Source organism: Sabethes cyaneus, chromosome 2, assembly GCF_943734655.1.
Source record: "Sabethes cyaneus chromosome 2, idSabCyanKW18_F2, whole genome shotgun sequence".
Classification (NCBI taxonomy): domain Eukaryota; kingdom Metazoa; phylum Arthropoda; class Insecta; order Diptera; family Culicidae; genus Sabethes; species Sabethes cyaneus.
Window position 1 is genome coordinate 3,422,451 of NC_071354.1, and position 24,722 is coordinate 3,447,172.

General features: G+C 43.9%; 2 protein-coding genes across 5 annotated transcripts; one reads left to right on the plus strand and one right to left on the minus strand.

Annotated features, from left to right (window-relative positions):
• The first annotated feature begins 7,903 nt into the window (after positions 1 to 7,903).
• LOC128734834 (sorting nexin-17) lies at positions 7,904 to 12,789 on the plus strand. 4 transcript variants are annotated; one of them, XM_053829203.1, is made up of 7 exons: positions 7,904 to 8,750; positions 10,754 to 10,946; positions 11,017 to 11,735; positions 11,792 to 11,998; positions 12,062 to 12,160; positions 12,224 to 12,471; positions 12,526 to 12,789. In XM_053829203.1, exons 1-6 carry the CDS (start codon positions 8,658 to 8,660, stop codon positions 12,386 to 12,388), a joined length of 1,476 nt encoding a protein of 491 aa, XP_053685178.1. In that variant the 5' UTR covers positions 7,904 to 8,657; the 3' UTR covers positions 12,389 to 12,471; positions 12,526 to 12,789. The 4 variants fall into 4 exon arrangements, with proteins under 4 accessions (XP_053685178.1, XP_053685176.1, XP_053685177.1 ...); XM_053829201.1 differs by having other exon boundaries at positions 12,547 to 12,789; XM_053829202.1 differs by having other exon boundaries at positions 12,224 to 12,467.
• Positions 12,790 to 21,058: 8,269 nt separating this feature from the next.
• LOC128738836 (regulatory-associated protein of mTOR-like) lies at positions 21,059 to 24,340 on the minus strand. The gene is made up of 5 exons (XM_053834253.1): positions 24,334 to 24,340; positions 23,270 to 24,273; positions 22,862 to 23,216; positions 22,003 to 22,813; positions 21,059 to 21,947 (listed from the first exon to the last, which is right to left on the minus strand). The coding sequence occupies exons 1-5, from the start codon at positions 24,338 to 24,340 to the stop codon at positions 21,059 to 21,061; spliced, it is 3,066 nt and encodes a 1,021-aa protein (XP_053690228.1).
• Positions 24,341 to 24,722: the final 382 nt, after the last annotated feature.

Here is a 24,722-nt window from a genome sequence, read left to right on the forward strand (position 1 = left end):
CCATCATAAAAAAATTCCTTCCTCCAAAACCCCCCACATACCAAATTTGGTTCCATTTGTTTGATTAGTTCTCTAGTTATGAGGATATTTGTATTTCATTTGTATAGGAGCCCCCCCCCCACTATTGAAGGGGGGATGGGTAATAATTCCCCTCCTAAAGAGACGAGGGGTCTCAATACACAAAAGAAAAAAAATTGCCTACAATAACACCCACTTGCTAAATTTGGTTCCTGATTAGTTCTGGAGTTATGAGGAAATTTTTATTTCATTTCTAAGGGAGCCCCTCCTTCTAAAAGGGTAAGGGGTCCTAATTCATCATAGAAAAAATTCTTGCCTCCAAAAACACGCACATGCCAAATATGGTTCCATTTGATTGATTAGTCGTCATCGAATTATGATGAAATTTGTATTTCATTTGTATACAAGCCCCCCCCCTCCTAAAGTGGGAAGGGGTCCTAATTTACAATAGAAAAAATTCTTGCCTCCTGAAACCTCCACATGCCAAATTTGGTTCCATTTGCTTGATTAGTTCTCGAGTTATGAGGAAATTTGTATTTCATTTGTGTGTTAAGAAACATCCATAAAACTGCATTATCAATAAGTGTAATTCACCTTATAAGCGATTTTAAAGGATGGTTAATCCCTAAATAGTTTTGATAAAGGTACATGACATTCTTCTGCAAGATGGGTTTATCTTAACAATGCTGCCATAAAACCCTCCTAAAACCGTCTATTATTGAAAGAGAAATAATACTCTTAAGAAAGAACATTCTATCTAGCATAAACAACTAATCTGTTAAAATGAGTTTCTAGCCTGTGACCAGCATGGATTTTTTCCAGGACGATCGACTTCCGCAAATCTCGCCGAGTTCACGTCATTCTGCATCCAGAACGCGGAAAACGGTACTCAAATAGATACTATTCACACAGACCTGAAGGCGGCCTTTGACCATGTGGACCATGATTTGCTTTTGGCCAAAGTAAAACGGATGGATGCGGTGCCGATCTTTGTAGACTGTCTCAGGTCATATCTAGTTAACCGGCGTCTTTCTGTGAGACTGGGCAGCGGCCGTTCGAATCAATTTTGTAATCGATCTGGTGTCCCACAAGGGAGCAATCTTGGACGTTTACTGACGTGTGATTGCCGCGAGTTTCAAAGGCTTCGATCAACTTCGTCAACTGGAGCAAAACAAACGAGCTCCTCATCAGTGTGCGTGTCATGCTCAATCATCTCTTTCAACCACGCCCGATTTAATGGAACTACACTATCGATGGCGAGTCACTAAATAGAGACTCCGTTATCAAAGCTCTCGTTCCGCAAGCATCAAACAACAGCGAAGGTCAATAAGAACCTTATCTTTCGAGTCACCAAGGAATTTCAGCATCCATATTACCTGCGCGCTCTTTATTAGTCCCTTGTGCGACCCGTAATTGAATACGCAGCTGCGGTGTGGAGCCCTTATACAGGTGTTTGGTTGTCCAGATTGGAAGCGGAGCAACGCAAATTCTTTCGATACGTGCTTAAATATCTTCCATGGAAAAACACATACAATCTGCCTCCGTATTAAGTCCGCTGTTGTTGCATATGGACACACACAGAAGAAATAAAGAGTTTCTTCGACCGAACCTCTGACGCACTGAATATGGCCAGAATGAACCTATTCGTGTTATGCGTTTTTTGTTTAATAGTGTATACAACTATTTTGATTTCCATGTTTCATGTAGAACAACTGCTGTCTTTAGTTATGTTAGTTACTAGAATTTGTATTCATGCTCCCGCCCACTCTAATACGGCATGACATACGGACCTTAGGCTAACAACCTTCGTTCGTTCGTTTAGCAACCGAGAGCCGGGGTGGCTCTTGCCGTATTAAGAATTCCGCTTGTACTCAGTCCTGGGCTACTCGTCGTCAATTGGTTGCACGTCTCGACACACACAAGTCGGTTTCAACCTGGTCGAGCCATCTAGCACGTTGGGCCCCTCTGTTTCTGGTGCCGGTGGGATCCTTGAAGAGAACGGGTTTCACTGCACAGTCGTCTGGCATCCTTGCGACGTGGCTGGCTGACTTTCGCCAGGTGTACGATGGGAATCTCTCCAAGCAGTGCCTGTAGCTCGTCATTCATACACCTCCGCTGCTCTCCGCTTTCCGTTTAAACTCCACCAAAAATACTCGCAACACCTTTCGTTCAAATACGGCTAGTGCACGTATGTCTTCCATAAGGAAAGTTACTGTCTCAAGTCCGTAGAGGACTACCGGTCTGATTAGCGTTTTGTACATCGTCAGCTTTGGCCGGCGGCGTATGCTCCTAGATCGAGGGAAAAGTAGGCTCGATTTCCAGCTTGAACGCGTCGTTGGATCTCCTTACTCGTATTATTGTCGGCGGTGACCAGAGATCCCAAATATACGAACTCACCAACCACTTCCAGTTCATCGTCGTCAATAGTCACTATCCGTTGGAGGCAAACGTTGCTTTCTCTGGAGCCTCGTTCTACCATATATTTGGTTTTCGATGCATTGATTTGTAACCCTATCCTCCCAGCCTCCGTTTTTAGTCTGGCGTAGATTGCCTCCGGCGTCCCAATTTTTCTAATAATAATGTTGAGGTCGTCTGTTAAGGCTAGAAGTTGGCTACTCTTGCTAACGATCGTTGCTCTTGTTTCGAGGCCCGCTCACGGGATCACACCTTCAACAACCTAACAACCTACTGTACTTGAAAATTCTACGTTAAAGAAAATGACAGAAAAAACGATCTGGATAATTAGTAACAACCATTAGCATGGAAACTGGCAAGAGAAGTTGTCCGCCTGAAGCTTGGAATCCTGGGGCTGAAGGAGGTACGCTAGCTGTGTACTGGCGAACACAAGACATCATCCGAAATGCTACTCGTGAAAGAGCAGTTGGATTCCAACTCAACCCAGGGGCAGATGCGGCCCTGATAAACGAAACAATAGACGTTGTCAGATTCAGAAATCCACAGAAATCAGAACAGAATTACAGAATTACAGAAATCCAGTGGTATGTGAAATGGAGAAAGAAAGTTTCTACAGTTATCTAAACAGGGTGCTTGAGAAAATTCTGAAGGGGGACATCCAAATCCACATCAGCGACTTCAACGCGATGGCTCAAACAACGCGGACCTTGAACGCGTCACGGAACGCCATGGCCAAGGAGAGATAAGAAAAACGGGGAGCTGTTTTGAACCACTCTTCCAAGTTTCAAATATCAGAGACCAACAAAACTAGCAGTTTATGCCGCCAATAGTTCGTCGCAATAACCGCGTTAACGCTAGGGCACCAACACTAGATGAAATTGAAGCAGCCACCGAGCGTATGAAATGCCAGAGATATAGGTACTGTATTTCATCCCAGTTGATGCATCAGCTTTTCAGCAATATATGGGAAACTCTGCAACTTTTCCGGTGGACTGTATGCAGGGCACATTAGTCAAAGTCCCCAAAAAAAGAGATCTAACATCACGTTGCTCTACTCTCAAAGTACTCTATAAGCCGGATCCAGCAAAACATCGACGCTACTCTCCGGCGGCAGCAAGCTGAATTCCGTACTGTCTGATCATGTGTAAACTATATCACAACGCTCCGCGGAGCTAATCAACGAATTCCAGGACTCTCGCCTGCTGGTGCTCGTTGACTTCGAAGAAGCGTTTGACCGACTCAACCATGAAGCCGTTTGGGCACATTCTGGACGCAGAGGAGTTCCAGAGTGGCTTTTCCATCTAATCGAGGTCCAATACGAGGCGTTCTCGTGCCAGGTGTTGCACATTGGCGTCTTGTTCGACCCTATAAGGGTTACTGCCGCTGTTTTTCATCGTTATGGATAAGGGATTAGATGGAGTGAATGATAAAAGACCAAATCGAGGATCTAACGATGGAGCAGCTAAATTACCTGTATCTAGCCGATGACATTGTCATGCTCACACAACGCCGAAATGATATGCAGATCAAGTAAGATGACCTCTCCGAAAGCTCCCAGGTAGCAAGTCTGAGAATCAATGTAGCAAGAACTAAATCTTTGGCAGTGAGCAGTGCTCACTGAGCACTGACAATACCAACAACTTCACAGTTGCGGGACAATTTGAGCAGGTAGACGCCTTTCAATATCTTGGTAACCAGGCAACGCCCGATGGTAGTACCAAGCCTGATATAGCCACACGGATCGGGAAGGCCAGGGGTGCCTTTGCAGGTCTGGAAAACATTTGACGCTCAAACCAGATCACTATCACACGAAGACCCAAATTTTTAACTCAAACGTTAAATCCGTAGTGCTGTATGCTTGCAAAACGTGGTGTGTGTCAGCGGAAAGAACGCAAAAACTGCTGCCTTCGTGGCCTGATAACTGATTCTAACCTCCAATGAGGAACTCCATCGTCGTGAACGTAGCTGGAAGTGGATCGGACACATGTCGAGGAACGAAGCGAACGAGATCTGCAGAAAAGGACTTGAATGGAATTCACAAGGACAACCTAGAAGAGGCAGACCACGAGGCTCATAGTGATGCAACTTAGCCGACATCCGGGCTGTAGCATTGTAGATCAGAACCTGCCCTGGCGACAGGGAAATCTATGGCGGGTAATCGTCGGTAGTGGAGATCTCTGATCTTATCCCTTCGTTCCACCGGACCGGCGGACATGGACACACAAGTGTCCTGATTTAGAGTTACAAAATATTATGAATAAAATATTAAAAAAGCATAAATTTAAATTAACGTCAATTTCATCTATGTAGAATTTAGAATATCATGTGAAGAAAAGATATTTAATGCAAAAAATCAGAGGGGTTGTGCACAAGACACGACCGCATAGGTGACGTAGGACCACGTAAGTCTCTTTGTAGCGATAGTAGGATGTATCTATGTATATAATAATACGATTCTTCATGTATACAAGCTACATCCGTAACGGTCATCAAAGTAGAAACATTGTATACATTCAATCCTCAACCGATTTTGGAGTTATATCCATATTAAATTATTAAAATAGATATTTTTATATATTATTAAAACGAAACCAAGTTAGTAACTAAACCAAACAGTAAGTCAATTTGTATGATATGTTTCTACGTTGAATAGTGCTTTTCCTCTGGTAATCGGGTAGACGGTACGCGCGAGTTTTCAAAAAGTTGAAAATTTTGCGCAACTTTTCTGCGGCTTACAAAAGGACACGGATAAAGCATTTACAACCTGCAGACGTATTGGAAGTCGCAGAAAATGTCGCCTGTGACCAGAAAACTTATTACCGTCATTGGTTGGTCGTCCGCAATGGCGAAAAATCCAACTTTTCCCTCGTTGACTGTGTTAATTATGGTATTAACTGGGCAAGAAAATATAATAAACTCTTCAATCGTTATGTGGCCCTTAAAAGAACCGATTGTTTGATTATCATAACTCCTGCTTGCAATAAACTTGCACTAACGCATTTAACGTAATTCTCTGTTCGGTAAATTGGAGTACCGATAACCGCTAACTAGGCACGGCTTGTTGCAACGGACCAACCGGAAAGCCTCGTGTGTGGTCCTGAATCACGATGAAATACCACTCCAAGTGGCCAGCTGCAAGTGACGTGGGATGCATCTGGTCGTTTTGTTGTCGCGAGCAGCATATGTCCTCCCAATTCCAGAACTCCTGTCGCCAGATATTCCATCACGGCAGTGAAATGGTGCTTCAGCTCCAACACACGTTCACACGGTCAGCCGCTGATGAACACGTGCACGAGTCGAACGTGACTCCCGTTTGCCCTGGCAAACGATGTTGGCACTAGCTCAGTTAGCGTTTGAATAATGCTGTTCGCCGGCTTGTCACGTGTTATGTACCAGAGCAAGCGACAAGAAACGACAACGCCCATTTTTCATGGTCCTTCATTCTATCTGCGTGAAATAAAAAAAGAGCATTTCAATTTCAGTCTGAACAAAAGAGCAAAGTTGCCAAAGAAAAATTACGCTACCTATATTACTGTAGCATTGGTGATGGATAAATTTGTGTTGCTAAGATGCAAAAAATGTTACTAAAACTCTTTCATTTGATTAAATCCAATTTCATTTATTTTGACGCTTGGCCGAACACATTTACTTGGAGCTAGTATATTTGTTGGCTGCAACCAGCGCAACCAGCGTCCAGCAGCAACAAGCGAACAGAAGCGCGAGAGGTGATCGGTTAAAATTATTTGATAAGAAGCGAACAATCAGATCAATCTAAGTTAAATAGAATTAAAATCAGTGAGTGAAAATTCCTCAAATCTTCATGAACATATGTTTCGTTCTTAAAAGAACGGTTTTTCGACGTGATAGGCTGGAAATTTAAGCCTTCTTTTCCGTCTTCTTGGGCAGCAACAAAACAGTTTAGACGTGCCATCACGGCAACGAAATGAACCATCAGCAGCAAGCGAACGTTCGAATCAATCTAAATTAAATAGAATTAAAATCAGTGAGCAAAAATTCCTCAAATCTTCATGAACATATGTTTCGTTCTTAAAAGAACGGAATGTTGGAAATTTAAGACTTCTTTTCCGTCTTCTTGGGCAGCAACAAAACAGTTTGGATGTTCGGAAAGACACTTCTCATAGCAGTGGTGACACGGGACAGCAATTTGTTCAACTCTTCGTTGTTGCGGATGGCCAGCTGCAAGTGACGATAATTCTGATCGTTTCGTTGTAGCGAGCAGCATATGTCCTCCCAATTCCAGAACTTCAGCAGCCAGATATTCCTTCACGGCAGCGAAACGAGTGCTCCAGCTCCAACACCTCGCTTGGTGAATTTGCATGTCTTCGTTGCCTTATCCATGGGAAGCAGCAACAGCTGAAGCTCAACAATTTTCGATCGGATACTATAGGGCGTAAATTAAATACAATCATAAGGAAGCTTAACCCATAGCTTATATCGTATATATTTCTGTCATCCGTGCTAGGGAAGCACTGGCGAGGGAAGGCAAAAATACGAAAATAATTCAAATTTTCAAAATCAATTCAAAAACAAAAATTTTTCAAATTCAATTTCAAAAACAAAATCAATAGTTTTCTATATTTTCAATATTTTCAATCGATTTCCCGATCAATTGGAGTAAATGTCTTGGAAATCTATTGAAAATTGACTGAATTATAAGCCGAAGCGTGAAAACGCGTTTCTACTTTGATGACGTCATTTCTAACAACCAATCACGAAGCAAGAATTCTGGTAAAACATAGGTTCATTATTTTCAATTTTTCAATAGTTCAACATCAAGAATCCACACTTTTCGTTGTTTGGTTCAATTCTTAGAAGATTTTCCAATCGATTGGTGTAAGAATATTGAAAATCGATTGGAAAACCGCTGAGCTATTAGCGCTCAAAACCTTTCATTTTTCGTGACGCTCGCATTTTTCGATTTTTTGGAATGACACCCTATCTCAAAACTTGCCGTAAGACGTAGTCCTACGTCAAAAATAAAACCGGCGGAATCGGCACGAAACCGGTTTTTATTATAGTTACTATATATATAGTTCGGCGGATAGAAAATCGGGAGCCAAATAAACGTCAAAAGCGGAGCCAAAAGCTTTTCAAAATCCAAAATTCAGGAGTAATGTTAAAAAAACACACTTTATTATCATAGAACTAGTCATTTTCAACACTCGCCAGTGATTATTTCTCGTAAAAACCTGCACATTTCACCATAATTTCAAATTTAATTTCATTAATCAGGGATGCCAATTCGCCTGGTTTTCTATCCGCCGAACTATATATATAGTAACTATAGTTTTTATTTGTCACACATGACAGTGAACGAGCGAAATTCAGCCGAAAAGTCAAAACAAACCCGTATAGAGCGAAATATCTGCCAGCAAAACTTCGCCGGATGAAATTCGTTTCATTTTCTTTTATTCCTTTGGCATTCGTACTTGTCGCGCAATACGAATCGGGTGTGTGCTCGTCGCTCGGTCTTCGGTTTGTGTGTAGGCTACTGACTGCCTAGTAGTGAAAAGGTGTAGAAAAAATTGAATTGTGATTCAGTAATCAAGTAGTTGTATGATTAATCAATACGTCGAAATAAAATTTCGTAATACACTCTGTGGTTCCTTGATAAAATTTATTCAATTAAGTCTAGTGGCAAGACAGCGAGCCATTGTGAACGTTTCAAATTTACGAGTGAAAAAATATTTCAGTGCCATCGATATTGCTACCCGTTGCGCTGCGATTGTCGAAGTATAAGTGCCAGTGCCAGACCAGTCCATGTACGTAGGCTGTTTACTGTAAACAACGGTCGTCGAACGGAGATGGGGATGTGAAGATACCTCTCTTCGATGGAAACGGGTTCCAGCTTGGACTGGATGATAACGCTGCACAGAAACGAAAACGACAGCCAGTCAGTCTCAGTGGTCTCAGTGTCCTCAACGGGGAGGCAAGAGTGTTACATGACTGAATAACGCAAATTGCAAAAAGGGGGTGTCATTTAAATGAGCTATCGTGCCAGAAGAATGTAGTGAATAAAACGTATTCAACAACAACTGTAAGCAAGTTGGTTCAATTTGCGGAAGCGCTGCTGATCTGGTGCTGGGTCGTTCAGTGTTCTACAATTGAAAAAGATTACCTTTTCTGGCTTCCTATGCAAGAGCAACGTCTGCGACTCAATTTTTATTTTGTGAGTGCTTCCCATGAAGTGACGGTCACGATTCATGCCTTCTGAGCGCACCGTGACAGAAACAATGCATTTCTCCATTCCGGATACGCAGGAGTTCGGCTCGGACAATTCCGGATCATCGTTCACGGTAAGGGACTAAATTTGATATGCTATAGAAGCAGCTTTGCTGTAGAGAAAATGCTATTTTTTAAAAATCAATAGAAAATTGATCACTGGTGGAGTTCCGCACATAATATAGCATAAATAGGTTATGACGTTGGCATGTTTATCGCCATAATACGCCGAATGGTGAGATTGCATTTTGCAAACAATGTTGTCATTGTCGTGGGATGAATGCTATTGCTAAACATAGCGATGTAATAAAAATGCAGAAGTTTATATGTTTGCAGTCACTGCTGTGGTTTTACAGTTGCAACACTAGCAAGTGAATGAAATTAAAGCCTAGTTCTTGGTAGTTGAAGAATACTAAAATATTTTATAGGACCTACAAAGTATTTTTTAACCAATGAATTATTGGTAGGCACTTTTTCTCATAACAACGCTTTGTCCTAAGATACTTGGAATCAAGGTGGGTTAAACTAACTAACCTTGCTTGGAATATCGAACGAAACCACCCAATACAGATGCAATTTTTGCAGAAAAAATATTGTGTTTGTATTAAAATGAAAGACTTTATTTATGTTTTTACCTTTGTTTAAAGCTATCACTATATTTTAGCACGGTTGTTTCTTACGAGGAATAAATAAAACAACTTTGAATGCAAACCGGACCGGCGTTAACTTCAAAAATTTCTAATCAAACAACATGAGTCTTTATTATCTCCTATGATATTCGGTATCTCTCAGGCGCAAAGGAAACTGGAGATAAACTGCAATATATTTTCGAAATTACCATAATAATTGTATAAAGTAAATGAATCTAGCTTTCAAAACATTGGAGAAAAACAAAAAAAACATTTAGATTGTTGGCTGATCATAGGAAACCGTGACTTTAACAAAAAAAATTGCGACAACAAAATTGTATTTTGGTTTCCTACTAGGATAGAAAAACGTCAAATTTTGTTATTCCTAAAGTAAAAATAAACCATCTAGTAGGTATGCATTAACAGGGCCGACAACGAGTGGTTCAAAATAAGCACTTGCTTATCAGCTCAAACATACTTGAACTTTTACAATCACACACACCTTGGCTGAAAAAGATGGAATGTACTTTTTGCTAAAACCATTAAAATAACATCGTCAATCTGGGACTGTTGCCGTCATCACAGCACGATACCGCAGTTTTAGCTCGTTAAAAAAGTCCGGTGGAGGTAGATCATAAGTGAAGTGATGTGATGTAATGCGTGCATTCCGGTTGTGTTCTAGTGTGGCATTGCTTTGATGGACAATCTCAATTAGAGAGGTTCAATAAACTTGTCCGAACGCTCGATATGTGCGGCAGCCCTCTCGTCCATCACTTTCGATGGCAGTTGAAATTTTCGCTTTCATGAAATCATTGAACCGAACATGTTCAGCTGATATGTTTGTTTCTCGCATGCCTTCACTTGAAGTTAGTGATTTCCACTTTACAGAGGATATTGAGGCATTGACTTAGTAGTATTCGAAACGCGCTTGTGTTTTTATTTAACCCTCTCCGTCCCATAGTAGCACCAGTAATACACATCTACTACTAAAATCAAACCGACTTTTTAGGAAAATTGAGTATAAAGTATGCTAATGTATAACTTCTGCAGAAAATCAAAAGTTGTTAACCATTGGGACAGAAAGGGTTAAGAAGCTTCTCCTTCTCGTGGATAGCAGTAAATATGTAGTAAATCGAGATCACTTGAAAAGGTGACCGCTGATCTGTACTATATCCACACAGTATAGCATAGCGAAAATTAAATTAAATGATCGTACACATGTTCGGCGAAGAGAGCGTGCGGTCGGTCGGTCGGTTCGCATAGCCCAGATGAACTGCGAAGCGAACACGCTATTCTTCACACGCGTTCAATCATTTTGTTAACCGCTTAGTGGTGCATGGGTGGCTTGTAACGAATTATGCAATAGTCGAAGCAAATTCCCATTACATATGAACGAAAGCAAACACACGCACTAGCAAATAATTTAACAACTTCCACTCCTCCCACAGGGTTTCAACATTCACATCAACGGTAGCTTCCACTGTTGTCTCCGCTACAAGCAACTTCACAGCCTGCACGAACAGCTGAAGCGCTCACTGCCCACGCTGGTACTGCCAAGCTTTCCGCCCAAGAAACTGCTGCCTTTGACGCCCAGCCAAATCGAGCAGCGGCGAGTCAGCCTCGAGCGGTACATTCAACTAGGTATGACCCATGCCCGTCCCCAGCAAACTATCCAATGTTCTACATAATTCTTTTCTTTATTCTATCGCAGTCGGACAAGATCCAGTGCTATGCCGTTCGGAGCTGCTCCGAGCATTTCTGCTCAATGCGCAACAGGAATCATCGTTCACGGAATGTCGGGAAGTCAACGTGGACGTGTTCCTCATGAATGGCTATCGGATATCGACTAAGGCCTTCACCACAGATTGCTCGAGCAAGGTGCTGGAGAAAGCTTGTGCCCTCGTGGATCTGCCCAAAGAATTTACGTACTATTTCTCACTGTATCTGATGCGCAAAGAGACCAACGGGGAGATTGCCATCACCAAAAAGCTGATGGACTTTGAAGCTCCTTACATTTCCCAAAAACAATGGGAAGACTGCAAGATTGTGATACGAACTAGTTACTGGGACACCAGGTACGATCTGGAACTGCTGCGGGATAGAATCGCATTGAACCTTCTGTACATTCAGGCTTTGAGCGACGTAGAACGTGGCTGGATTATCACCACTCGTGATCTGAATGAACAACTGACGGACTTGCAGGCGCGAGGGAATAAACGAGAGTATTTGGAGATTGTGCGAAAGCTTCCACTCTACGGTTGCTTGCAGTTTCCGCGGGTATGCGTAGACTATCCCCAGCAGAACACGATGGCTACCATTATTATTGGAAATCGAGAACTGAACATGCTCACTCATTGCGGTAAGAAAATACAGGAAACCAAATTCAAAGTGACGAGAATTCGCTGCTGGCGGGTGACAACTATCCATAATGTAAGTGATTCTAATAGATTTATTCCGATGTTTACTAAACGCGAGATCAATTTTAGAACGAAGAAATATCATCGAACTCATCCTCCGAAAGCCGTGAAGGTTCCGGTAACCTAGAGCTTTCGTTCGAGTATTTGATGGCCAAGAACCAGCTCAAATGGATCACCATTTATAGCGACCAGTCGATGCTTATGTCCGTGTGCCTTCAGTCGATCGTGGATGAACTGCTCAATCAGAAAAACGGATCTGACATCAACAATATACAGGTAATGATGTAATAAATAAGACGTTGATAATACTATCCTCATTAACCTGAATCGACTCATCAGACTCATCAAGCGGAGTTTGCTCCTCTTTCCTACATTAGACGGGATGGTTCCAATTACTGCATCACGGATTCCAGCTCAACCGATACTCTTAGTAGCATTGTAAGTATTCAGTGTTCTGAGGAAAATGTAGCGTAAGAATAAAGCTAACCGCGATTCTTTCAGAGCGACAGTAACAGTACAACGAATCAAACCAATGGCAGTGGCCACAATGGTACCTCGTTTATCCGACGCAAATTGAAGGAGTTTAACACGACGGTTCGTTTCAAATCGGGCAAAGATTCCGTTCACAACGAAGCGTTTGAATGGATTGGCGATGATGATTTGTAAATAGAATAAGTTAACGCTTAGCGATTCATCGTTTTTGTTTTCAAGCCATTTGGATTAGTTTTGCTTTCCAATCGCGGAAGTAAGTAGGTGTTTTAAGATTCTTTATCTATTATCTTAAAAAATGTTATTGAAAATAGAAAACATATAAATAATTGCAGACAAAATAGGCCACTCAACTCTAACTTGAAGTTTGCAAAAGCCATACAACTATAGAAGAGTACTCGCTGCGGTGGCAGTCAATTCACAAGCGAATTTAGCACGTACGGAAGCGCTGCATTTTTGCCGTTCCCTGAAATAATACTATGATTACTGTACATTTTTCTACTTGCGTATTTTATTTTGTAATCTATATAGAACTATAGTTTGCCCATATGCTTCCTCGTATAATAAAGGATAATTTTCTACACCAAAAGAACGATTGATCGACCCAGCTAACTTTCCATCAGAATTCCGAGTCAAGAGGGTATGAGTGCCAAATCTTCCAATGGCTACTATCAATAACAGATTAAATTACAACGTCCAAAATAGTTGAAAAAAGAACATCAACGAGCACAGATAAGCGAACGATAAACACCGCAGCAAACATATGAGGAAATAAAATATAGGTCAGATCAGATGTGTTGGGCTGCGATATCAATAGCAATTTCTCGATGTTTGTCGGGAGTTTTGTCACAATTTGTCAGCGGAGTGTTTTGCAGCAAGTCATAGAGTAATCTACGGTGACGTCGGCAACAAGAATCTTATCTTAGCCCTGTTGAATGGACGCCTAGCTTCCCGACCGAGGTTACTGAGCGTTTCATTCAGTGGCGACTCGTCCGCATGTTCAACCTGTTCATAGGACAGGCAGCAAAATTCAACCCGACAAAATTTTTTTTCATCACTAGTTCATGATTTTGTTTGAACCGACGCATATGCAATACGAATAATTCGGTAAATTATTAGTTTAGTTTACGAAGCTGCTGAGCAAACCGTTCAACACGACGTTTGAACGTTGCTTTGATCTCAATGCACAAGCATATAAGTACCAACACATTATTCCTGGTGTTGATTCTGGGTACGAAAGAGATAAAAAGAGAATGTGAAACAGCTTTTACTCGAAAGCGCGGGCGCATTATTGTCTCATTACTCGTTCATCTTCAGCATTGAACAACTTACTACCACATATCCCTATGGCCTGCGCTTTGATTCCATTTTATCTAGTCACGAAGCTAATGAGCAAAACGTTCAATACGACGCTTGAACGTTGCTTTAGATATTAGCATCAGGAACAATGTATTGGTACGAAGGGGATGGCATGCATTATTCGCAAAATTTTCTCATTAACTCGTTCATCTTTAGCATTGAACAACTTACGCATATTGCTTGTGGTGCGTGTGTATTCTTGAATTTGGTTCAATAGGTAAATTGAACGGAAAGTCTTAGGTTCGTAGTTAAAATTCAGAGACGAGTTTGCTGGTAAAGTAAACCGCCGTATTCCGTTGTTATTTAAATAATAGGAGTATTCACGTAGCGCTTGTTATGTTGTGTATACGGAGTATTGCGTATTTATACTGCCGCTACTCTACCGCTTGCATAGAAACCGGAACTGCTATGCGAATTCCGGCAGCATATACACGAAATACTCCGTTTACGCAACATAGCAAGCGCTACATGAATACCCCTAATGTTTGTTTTATGAATAAAATATAGAATTTCGATAATAAAAAAAGCTGCGTATTAATTTGTATTTTCCGCTGGTTGAACAGGTAAGCTAAACCACCACGAGTCGCCACTGGTTTCATACCATCGGGCCACGTCACGGCAGTTAACGGACAGCTTACGGTAAACAATCATCGCCTGCAACGCCCCGCTCAGCTGATGTGCCTTTATTAATATGACAGAAGTTACCCAGATGTTCTCTGAACGAACTCCAGTTGGCCATCTTAGGGTGTATTGTTAAGCTAGCTTCATTAGAGACAGGCTACTTTTTGACCTTCTCAGCTATAGAAGTGCTGCACAGAGTGAGGTCTATGACCTCGTTATTCAACCATGGTTGAATAATGCGCTCCAGAACTACCACGAAGTTCCACAGCCTCTTATTTAGCAACTCCTATCTCTACCTCCTCGTGGTACCGTCCGGGATACGTTCCTTAGTGGAAATCGGACAACCGGTGGAAACTAGGGTCGTATGCGGACAGAGAAGGGGACACTCATGCGAAGACTGAGTGTAAACTCTCCGCCTGCAAATGACGGATCTCGGTAGAAGCATGTTCGATGAACCTAAAAATACTGAGAACCTGAGCAGAGGGTCCAAAACCCCCAAAGGAGGATGGTTTTAACAGCTGTTATCCATTGCTAAAAGTAAAAACATGAATGGATAAACCCCTAATCCAAGGTATCATGTGACCCTTGCCGAGGGATGGATGGTGGGGGGGGGGTTCTATAAATACTCAGCCTCAAACGGAGCCTGTGGAGTACCAGAGCGCCCTCCACAGTAATCAGCCCTTACCGTATCATGAGGGGCTTTGATGTGGCTGACTTTTCTTTCCCCTCAACTCGTGGGATTCTTATGGAAAAAAAATCAAAAGTACAAGTGTAGATATGGTGGAAAACCCGTTCGCGAGAGGAGGCATCCAGTGTTCTCCACCAAGCGCTAATGCGGGTGGCAAAGGCAGCGGTATGCCTACCACGCCGGACACAGCGATGAACGGCCCAGCACTAATCAGGGCGATGGAGAAGAACAGAGACGCTGTACCTAAAGTGGTAGCAGCGTCACAGCAGCAATTTCTCCAAGGACCTAAAGCAGAGCTTGCTCATGCTTCGGAGAACCTTGAACGCAGCGACCAAAACGCACAACGACCTCGCGGCGCGGGCAGGAGAGGCAAAGGTGACCGTGAAGGCGTCGAAGGCAGTACAGACGGACGCCTGCCCGTTGATGCAACGCGGCCCAGTAAGTCACGGAAAGTGCTACCAACAGCGGTAAGGCGTCCGCCAAGCGTCGGAGACAGTCCCCGGGGGATAGCACCCCTGGTGGACCGGAAAACGCCTGATCGGTAAAAGCCCTCAGGCTAGCGGGTTGGCAGAGCTAACCGATGAACCAGCGGGAAGCTCCAAGACGGGTGGCCCGTGGACCGAAGTTAAGGCCAAGAGAAAAGGTGGAGGAGGCTCCAGTAAAAAAACAGCTCCAACTAAACCGGCAAGGAAGCGAGCGAAGAAGGGCGGCGCTCTTATCCTGCAAACCGACGGGTCGAAATACTCGGAGGTTCTGAAGGCCATGAGAGGAGACGCCCTACTCAAGGATCTGGGCGCGGACGTGCGGAGCATCCGCCGCTCACGCACGGGCGATATGATCCTCGAGTTAAAGAAGGACGCCACCAAGAAGAGTTCCGCATACAGGTCCATAGCGGAAGGAGTGCTCGGGTACGGAGTGCAGGTACGTCCTCTCACACCAGAAGTGACTCTCCAGCATAAGAACCTGGACGAGATCACCGAAGTGCGCGAGGTCGTACAAGATCTCAAAGAGCAAAGTGGAGTGGTGGTGGCAACCGAGGCGGTTCACCTACGCAAGGGTCCGATCGGGATCCAGGTAACCACCATACAACTTCTGCTGACTGACGGAAACGAAGCCCTGAAAACCGCTAGGCTAGAAGTGGGGTGGTCGGTATCACCACTGAGCGTGCTCAAGCAGTCGGAAGCTTGAGCTACGAGCACGGACATAAAGCCTGGAACTGCAACGGGCTAGATAGGAGCCAGTTGTGCACATGTGGCAGTGCAGGCCATAAACCAAGGGGCACAGTGACACAACTCAACCTGAACCACTGCAGCACGGCTCAGCAACTGTTACGCCAAGCAGTTTCTGAGTCAGCAATGGACATTGCCATAATCTCGGATCGATATCGCGTCCCTGCCAGAAACGGCAACTGGGTCTCGGATAGGTCTGGGACGGCGGCTATATGGACAAGCAGGTTCCCGGTTCAGGAGGTTGTGTCAACTGCAGACGAGGGATTTGCGGTTGCCAAAGTGGGTGGAGTGTTCTACTGCAGCTGTTATGCTTCGCCGAGTTGGTCTATTACGCGGATGGTAGACGAAGTATCAGTTGTGCTGACTGGTTTAAGGCCGGTGGTTGTGGCGGGCACCTTTAACGCTTGGGCGGTACAGTGGGGAAGTCGTCGCACGAACCATAGGGGTCGGATTCTGCTTGAGGCTCTGGCAAAGCTTAACGTAGATCTGGCCATCGTCGGCAACACAAGTACCTTCAGTAGGAACGGTGTGGAGTCTATCATCGACGTGACTTTCGACGACAGGACGTGACGAGTCCTGGTCTGATAGGAGACTGGAGGGTAGACAATGGCTACACTCACAGTGACCAGGAGGCGGTCCGCTATGGTGTCGTTCAGATAACGAGGCGGCAGGCGGCGAGTAGCGCCCACACATCAACCACCCGTGAATGGAAGACATACTTCGATCCCGAAGTATTTGTGGAAGCGATCCGAAGAGAGTGCGGTGATCGCAGTATGCCCGATCCGAACGCTAATCATTTGATTAAGGTACTGTCGCGAGCGTGTGACGCTGCCATGCCTAGGAAAAGCCCTTGGTATGGGAGGTCACCGGCTTACTGGTGGACGGCTGAAATTGTGGAACTCCGCGGAGCGTGCTTTCGCGCGAAAAGAATTATGCAAAGAGCTCGTTCGGACGAAGGTAGGGCTGAATGTCGAGTAGCACTTGTTGCTGCACGCGCAGCGCTTAAGAGTGGAATAAAAGCTAGTAAACGAGCCTGCTTTGAAAGGTTATGTGCTAGTGCTAATGCGAACCCGTGCGGTGATGCCTACAGGGTCGTAATGGCAAAGACCAACGGCATGATGGCGCCCGCAGAGCGTTCGCCAGAGATGCTGGAGCGAATCATCGAGGGCCTTATTCTGCGCCACGAGCCAAGGCCCTGGCCTCAAGTCGCTGAGTCGTTCCACGGCCGACGCTCCAGTATCTCAGAACATAGCGTAGGATGGTCGGCCTCCATGCCGAACATCCAAGGTAACGTGGGCGACGGCGGCTTAGAGGTTGGGGAGGAAGCGACGGTTACGAATGAGGAACTCATTGAGATCGCTAAATCCCTAAAGGTAAGCAAGGCACCGGGACCAGACGAAATCCCGAATTTGGCCATTGAAGCGGCTATTTTGGAGACTCCCGAATTATTCGATTATTCGGAGCAGTAATGAGTAGATGCCTGGAAGATGGCCACTTCCCGGACAGATGGATGCGACAGAACCTGGTTCTATTGCCGAAGCCGGGAAAACCTTCGGGTGTCCCCTGTCTGCTCGATACTGCCGGCAAGATGCTGGAGAGGGTTATCCTTAACAGACTCGTACAGTACACAGAGGGTACAAATGGTCTGTCAAGGAACCAATTCGGCTTCCATAAAGGCAAATCTACGGTGGATGCCATCTTGCCTGTCACTAAGACAGCCGAGGTGGCAATCCAGCGTAAGAGGACGGGTATCCGCTATTGCGCAGTTGTCACACTCGACGTGAGAAATGCGTTTAATAGCGCTAGTTGGGACTCCATAGCTAACTCGCTTCGGAACGTCCAAGTGCCGGTGTCGCTGTACAGGATTCTGGAAAATTATTTCCAGAATTGGGTGCTATGCTACAATACGTGGAACGTCATGTATGACGAGGTATTGAAGCTAAAGTTCCCTGTAGGGGTGGTGATAGTCGGCTATGCGGACGATATCACCTTGGAAGTCTACGGTGAATCTATCAGAGAGGTTGAGTTGACGGCTGCCCACTCTATAAACATTGTCGAAGATTGGATGCGCTCCAGGAAACTGGCACTAGCGCATCATCAAACGGAGGTTGTGGTGGTAAACAACCGCAAGTCAGTGCAGCAAGCAAATATCAGCGTTCGGGGACTGCACTATTTCGTCAACGCGGTTCTTAAAACTCCTGGGAGTCATGGTCGACGACAAGCTCAAGTTCGGGAGCCACGTCGACTATGCCTGCAAGAAGGCCTCCACAGCTATTTCGGCATTGTCACGTATGATGTCTAATAGCTCTGCGGTATATGGCAGCAAGCGAAGGCTTTTAGCTAACGTGGTTCAGTCCATACTTAGGTATGGCGGACCGGTGTAGTCATCGGCGTTAGAAACCAAAACCTACCTGTCGTCTCATGTGCTTGAGAGTAGCGAGTGCGTATCGCACAGTTTGATATGACGCAATCTGCATTTTAGCGGGTATGATGCCTATTGTCATCATAAGTGAGGACGTTGAGTGCTTCAACCAACGTGGAACTTTTTTTTTTTTTTTTTTTTTTTTTTTTTATAGTAGATTTTAATTACAACTAATTCTAATAATCAATGAGCACCCAGTGGAATTAAATTTCCTTTTAAGGGGCTCTAAATTACAGAAAACAACTAAGCTACTGGTTCAACAAAAAACAAAAATTGATATCCGGCTATCTTAATGTTAATTCTATTCTACGTGGGTTAGGTTGATGCGCTTAAATTATATAATTACTTATGTTTGACTTGAACAATTGCTTTAATTTGTATTTGAAAAGATGTGGCATACGGAGTACCACAAGATCGGCCGCCGATCGTCGGCACACCGACTTATTCCGGAAGTATCCGGGTGGGTCGTCAGGCACCACGGCGAAGTCAACTTCCGCCTGACACAGATTCTGTCAGGGCATGGTTGTTTTAGACAGTATCTGTACAAGTTCGGGCACGCGGAGTCCCCCGCGGGGATTTAGGCTGGAGACTCGAGTAGGGTTTTAGTGGGTTTGGGTCCTCACGCCCATTTAGGGGGATCGGGATACCAAACCCCTTGAGTTGTCTTCTCAGGTTTCTGATAGTACCGTATCTTCTAAGGTGCTGAGCAGATTTCCCTACTCGTTAATAAAAAACAAAAAAAAGGACCTCGTCTCTGATAACAAAAGTGGATACATTCGTTCCCTACATTACATACATTGACATTGTTGCTAGTTAGGTAGTCAAGTTCAAGTAAGTACTCACCCCTGCTGTTTACATCCGTGCAGCCCCACAGTCCCACACCGTATGGTGGCCGTTAGCATCACACCCGATCCGGAACGGCAAGTTGATGGCCCTGCAGCTGCAAGAGCGCAGCAACTCGGACGGTGGTATATCGTCTGTCATCCGGGAAGTACGCAGACGCCACGACCAGGTCCTGATGCCCCATAGTCAACGGCTCTTTCAGTTTGATGGCGACGACGTCGCGTTGTATGAATTCTGTAGTGGGAGAAAACTTTATTCCCTTAGTTAAGAGAATAGCAGTCCTCGCATTGGACTGCAAGCTACAATGGATTAACTTACCGAATTTCCTGATCCGAGAATTCTCATGTCGTGAACCCAAGGTTCTTGAATGAAGGCAGCTGTTAGCTACTGGTTTACGAACCTCCGACCAAGGACTCCGGAAGCGCTATGAGCCTGATGAAGATTCGCTTGTACGCAGCAAAGGCTGCCCGCTACATTTGAAGTGTGTCACTCTTGGTAGAGTAGACTCGGAAATTGACGGACAGCGGTCAATGCCTTGAACATCTTGTTGATTAACTTGCTGCCCTGCATCAGAGGGCTTCGGTGGCTGCAGTCGACTGGAGACCGAATCACGACCGGCGCTTTTCGGCCGAATAGGTAGTTCAGCATGAAGCCCTGTTTGACCATTAAGTTGGCAGACAGAGGATCTATATCCAACGCCAGCTAGACGGTGTTCCTTGTCACGCTGCGACGAAGTAGTCGCCATGTAGAGAAACCGTCATTCTAATTTTGGAGCAGGCGGAGGATCGCTCGAGGTATTCATACTATTCGGAAAATACCCCATTAACCCAAGGGCCTCGGGAGGTTCTTCATGGTGTATGTTCGTAGCCCACGGCTTGCGGATTGCTACCGTAGTTTCCAGCCATCTTACTGTCTGCTCGTCGACACAACGTGGAGCAGGTAGCCGTTCTTGAGCTGGCAGCATCTGAACTTTGGCCGTATGACTTCTGTTCCGTTATGCAGTTCAACATTTCGTTGCGAATAGCCGTTAGCGGATCCCCGGTAAGTATAGTGGATGGTCACTTGACGTGATTGCGATGCTGGAGGCATCCGACATCTCATCATACGAAACCCCTACGAAATATGTGAAAATGAATAGTTACCAAATATTCAGATTAAAAATGAACTCGCCTAATCTGAACGAGGTGTCCTTCATATTAGCGTGGATTCACGGTAGTGCAAAGTTGAAGAACCGGCAGGAAAGACCGTCTCCTTGTCGGTGTCCACTGCAAGATTCGAATGGGCCCGACAGTCCACCCGAAATTTTCATTCTCACACAGCACTAAATCTCATCAATCGTTGCCAGTGTAAGGCTAAACAGTTTCGTCGGAAAGTTCATAGCTCTTGTCAGCTTACACTCTCAAATGCAGCTTTGAAGTCAATGCGAAGGTTACGCAGTTTGTTTAAGAGACTCTACGTGACTAGCAATTGAAACAGAATTCACACCTCTATTTGAAAACAAAAGTAATTATTTTTAATATCAATAGATTTAATTGATCTTAACAAATAGTCAGTGTTAAAATTATTAACGAGTTAAAACGACTGAAATATTAACGAGTTAATACGATAATGGACTCAACAAATACATTCAACGAATTGAATGTTAAAAAGGCAACAAATTAAAATAATGATTATAACGGTAAACTTTAATTAGCCTCACGGGCCTGAGCTCCATACAGTACCGCCGTATTGTCCTTGTACCCGGTGCACATCAGCGGTTTGGTGGGATGAAATGCTACGCTGCTGGAAGGACATCGTTTTCTGGCTCCCTCGACGAGGACATTTCCATCCCCGTCCGTTCGGTACACTTTGTACAACTCTTCGCCAAGCACCGAACGCACGTCTACAGCTTCGATGGTACCGGCGACCAGTTGCAACTGCTCGTGGATAGCAATGTTCGAAACTGGTTGATCGTAGCACCAACTTTTCACTGGATTGGATAGTTTTCTCCAATCCATCACAGTGACGGTTCCTGCTACGCAGGCACTAATCACAGTGTAATTATCGCTTTGAATGCCGATCGAACAAACCGATTTGATGTGTTTTGCTGTGACCGTTACCTTACCGCTTCCGGCAGTTCGTAAATCATAGATGCGCATCGATCCGTCGGCAAAACCTGCAACAATATTTCGACGATTTTGGTTTACCAAAGCAGTGATTGGTTGATCTACTCCTGTAGGTAGGTCTGTGGTCATCATTTCACTGTTTAAATCCCAAACGCGTATTTGTTTGGATTCACCGGCCGTTACTACCTCGTTTTCACCGAAGGCGCATAGAAGCAAACCTTTCGAGGCGTCTGTCGACCTTGATGACCCGAAGCAATCCATATCATACAGAGCTTGCCAAGCGCTTAATAAAACATTTGATTGCCACACACGTACTACTCCATTGCTGTGGCCCACAAGCAGATGAGATGTCGTTGCAGACGGAAGGAATAAAAGACTCGAAACGGTAGTACAAGAATCTCCCGTACTAGCAACGGGTTTAAGACTGTAATTACAATCTTCAGTGTAATTCTGCCAAACAACACGATCTCTGGAAGATAAGTTACAATCCAGTGTGAAATAAAAAATAGACTAAACAAAGTTACCTGTAGGCAAAGGCCAACTGTTGCTGTGGTCCAAAATGTATTAGCTCTGGAGCACGTTGTGTTGGAAAGCTACGAAGTTGTTGGTTTATGCATTGACCGTTTGGTGCGTTTACCGCAAGGTCCTGTGTGATGTCAGCGTCACCATTAGCCATCGCGACATCGGCAAGGAAGGATTTTTCAAATAATTCTCGCAATGCAACCTCGATGAAAGACTCCTTGGGTGCAAGCAGGAATGGTCGATTTTTTTCAATGGCTGTTTTCTTTTTAATAGTTTTTTTGTTGGCTCCTGTGTCTACTGCAAGTGAACTTTGCTTTACAAATGCAACTAGAGATTGCATAACGGATGCTGTTTCCGGATCAGGATCTGAACATAGAATGTTAATCACACGCCACACTTTTGCCATGGTCATTGTATCGGAGGATGTGTTATTTTGTTGTGCACATTTTTTCTGTTTGGGCTTACTTTTAATTTTGCTTGGTTTTGGCAGAATTATTGAAGTGCCAGTATTTTGTTTTGTGACTGCAATTAGTTCAGCAAGTTTTTCGACTGCAATGGTTTTTAGCTCAGAGGTCAATTCTCTGCGCATCAATAAACTGCACGAGTTTTCAAAAATCATTGGAATTATTTTATTTATTACGCAGTCAGCTTGCATCGACTCGCTATTTGCGGCAATCCAAGCTTTTAGAGCCGCGGCACGAACTTTTGGACTAGAGTCTTCCAAAAAATTTTGCAATTGATTTATCTTATCTAGTGGCAGAACTTCATTTACCGTTGACACCAGAAACAGGGTCAACATTCGAACGTCCACATCTGAATGGTTTAAAAGGTGGAAACAACTTGATAAGATTACCTGTTTACCCTCGAATTTAGCTCCCGATTCAGATTTCATGAACGCCACCAGAAGATACAGTTGCTTCAAAATTTGGCCGTTTCCTATCTCCAAAGTTAGGAGGTTATTGCAGAGATTAGTGCAACTAAACGCTGGCAACTGACTTCCAAGCGTAAAATCCTGACGAACAATTTCTGCAAGTAACTCAGCCGAACTATTGAATAATTCGACATTTTTTGAGCTGAGCAGTTTGGAAAGTTTGTACATCATGTTTCCCAGGAGATAAGAATTGTTTTGAATCGTGGGCCAATCACGTTGTAAGATTTCCAACGCTTTTGCGGAATGTTTAGTTAATTGCAAAGCTTCCAACACAAGTGGTAAACTCTAAAAATAAGAATAAAAAATACAAATGCAGATCATTCTTTAAAGAAACTTACTTCTACACCGGTTCGTGATAATGCTTCGTGAAAGAATTCATCGATTAATGTTTTTCCGTTGTATTCTTCAAACCGAAAATGTTCTAAAGTATTATTCAAGGCAGAATCCCAAAATGACCAGAGCAAATGTTCACTGCAATCGGGCACCGGAGGATGCGAAATAGGCGCACAATTTGAATCCTTCAGAATTCTTTGCGCAAGCAGAAACCTTCTCCACAGCGTGCCAACAAGTAAATCTTCCCTAAACAATTTTTCAAATACTTCCTTTGAAAGCGCGTTGTAGGCTATAGTGTCCGTTACGATAGATGAAATCCAGTTCAGTTGTCCAAGCAGTGACTTTTTGTCTTTCAAATTGCCAAGCTTCTCAACCTCAATGGCGATGCCCAATTTTGCGCCATGCCATTTCAGTGCTGTTTGTACCGGACAAGACAGCACGCGGCTGAAGAGATCCCTCTGCAGTTCGGGTAGTTTTTCATGAACACCGCAGCTTGCCAAATGTAAATTTTCGTTGTCTTCCGAAAGACCCTCCAAAAATCGTCCAGCTGAATCGCAATCGTATACAAAAACAGCCGGCATTTCCAGCCATTCTTGCACCAGCGAAGCATCCACCCGGTTTATTTTCCCAGTATATCGATCATCATGCATCAAAAACAGTTTTTCTTCTGGGTTTCCGGCCTCAACCGAATGACCGTTATAGTGCACCAGTGGTCGCTTATAGATGTTATTTTTCCTTTTATTATTGTCATTCAGCAGTCGACAAATCTTTTTCAACTCCAAATCGGTAGGGTCTGGAAGGCTACGAAAACCTGCCCGGACAGAGTACGATTGCTCCCTATCTAGATCGGTCAGTTCAGTTTCAGCGTTTACTGCCTCTAAAACGGTCCGTTTTTCTAGCCAATGGACATTAATCCAACTGTCCGTGCGCTCCGTTAGCTCCCAGGCGACAATATCCGGTAGCACGAAAGTTGCGTTTAAATGAAGCGAGGTAATAGTTTGTAGATCTACTGAAAGTTAACAACAAAGAAATAGATGGATGGGATTAAAAAAGAAAGAATAAAATATACCTTCCATTATATCTGATCGTTTACTACAAAAATGCTCTAAATTTTAGATTTGCAAGTTGCAACCAAACCATCATACAAGAAAAAGAACACGCTGAAAATTTTAAATGTAAACCACAGTTGCCAGATATTTTGAAAACGATTGCAAGCATATCAAGAACATAGATGCCAAATATACAAAAAGTGAGCAAAATAGATTTTAAGCTTGATCCTTCGATGGAACGCCCCTCGGGCAATAAACGGCATCAATGCACTGAAACAAGGATCATGGTAACTGTCACAAAATTAGAATGTAAAAAGAGAACATACCAGTGAATTTTAGCAGAAAAAATTTCTGTTTAGCTTAAGCATTGTTTTAGCCAAAATTACTATACGTTACTTTCGGCGTCACC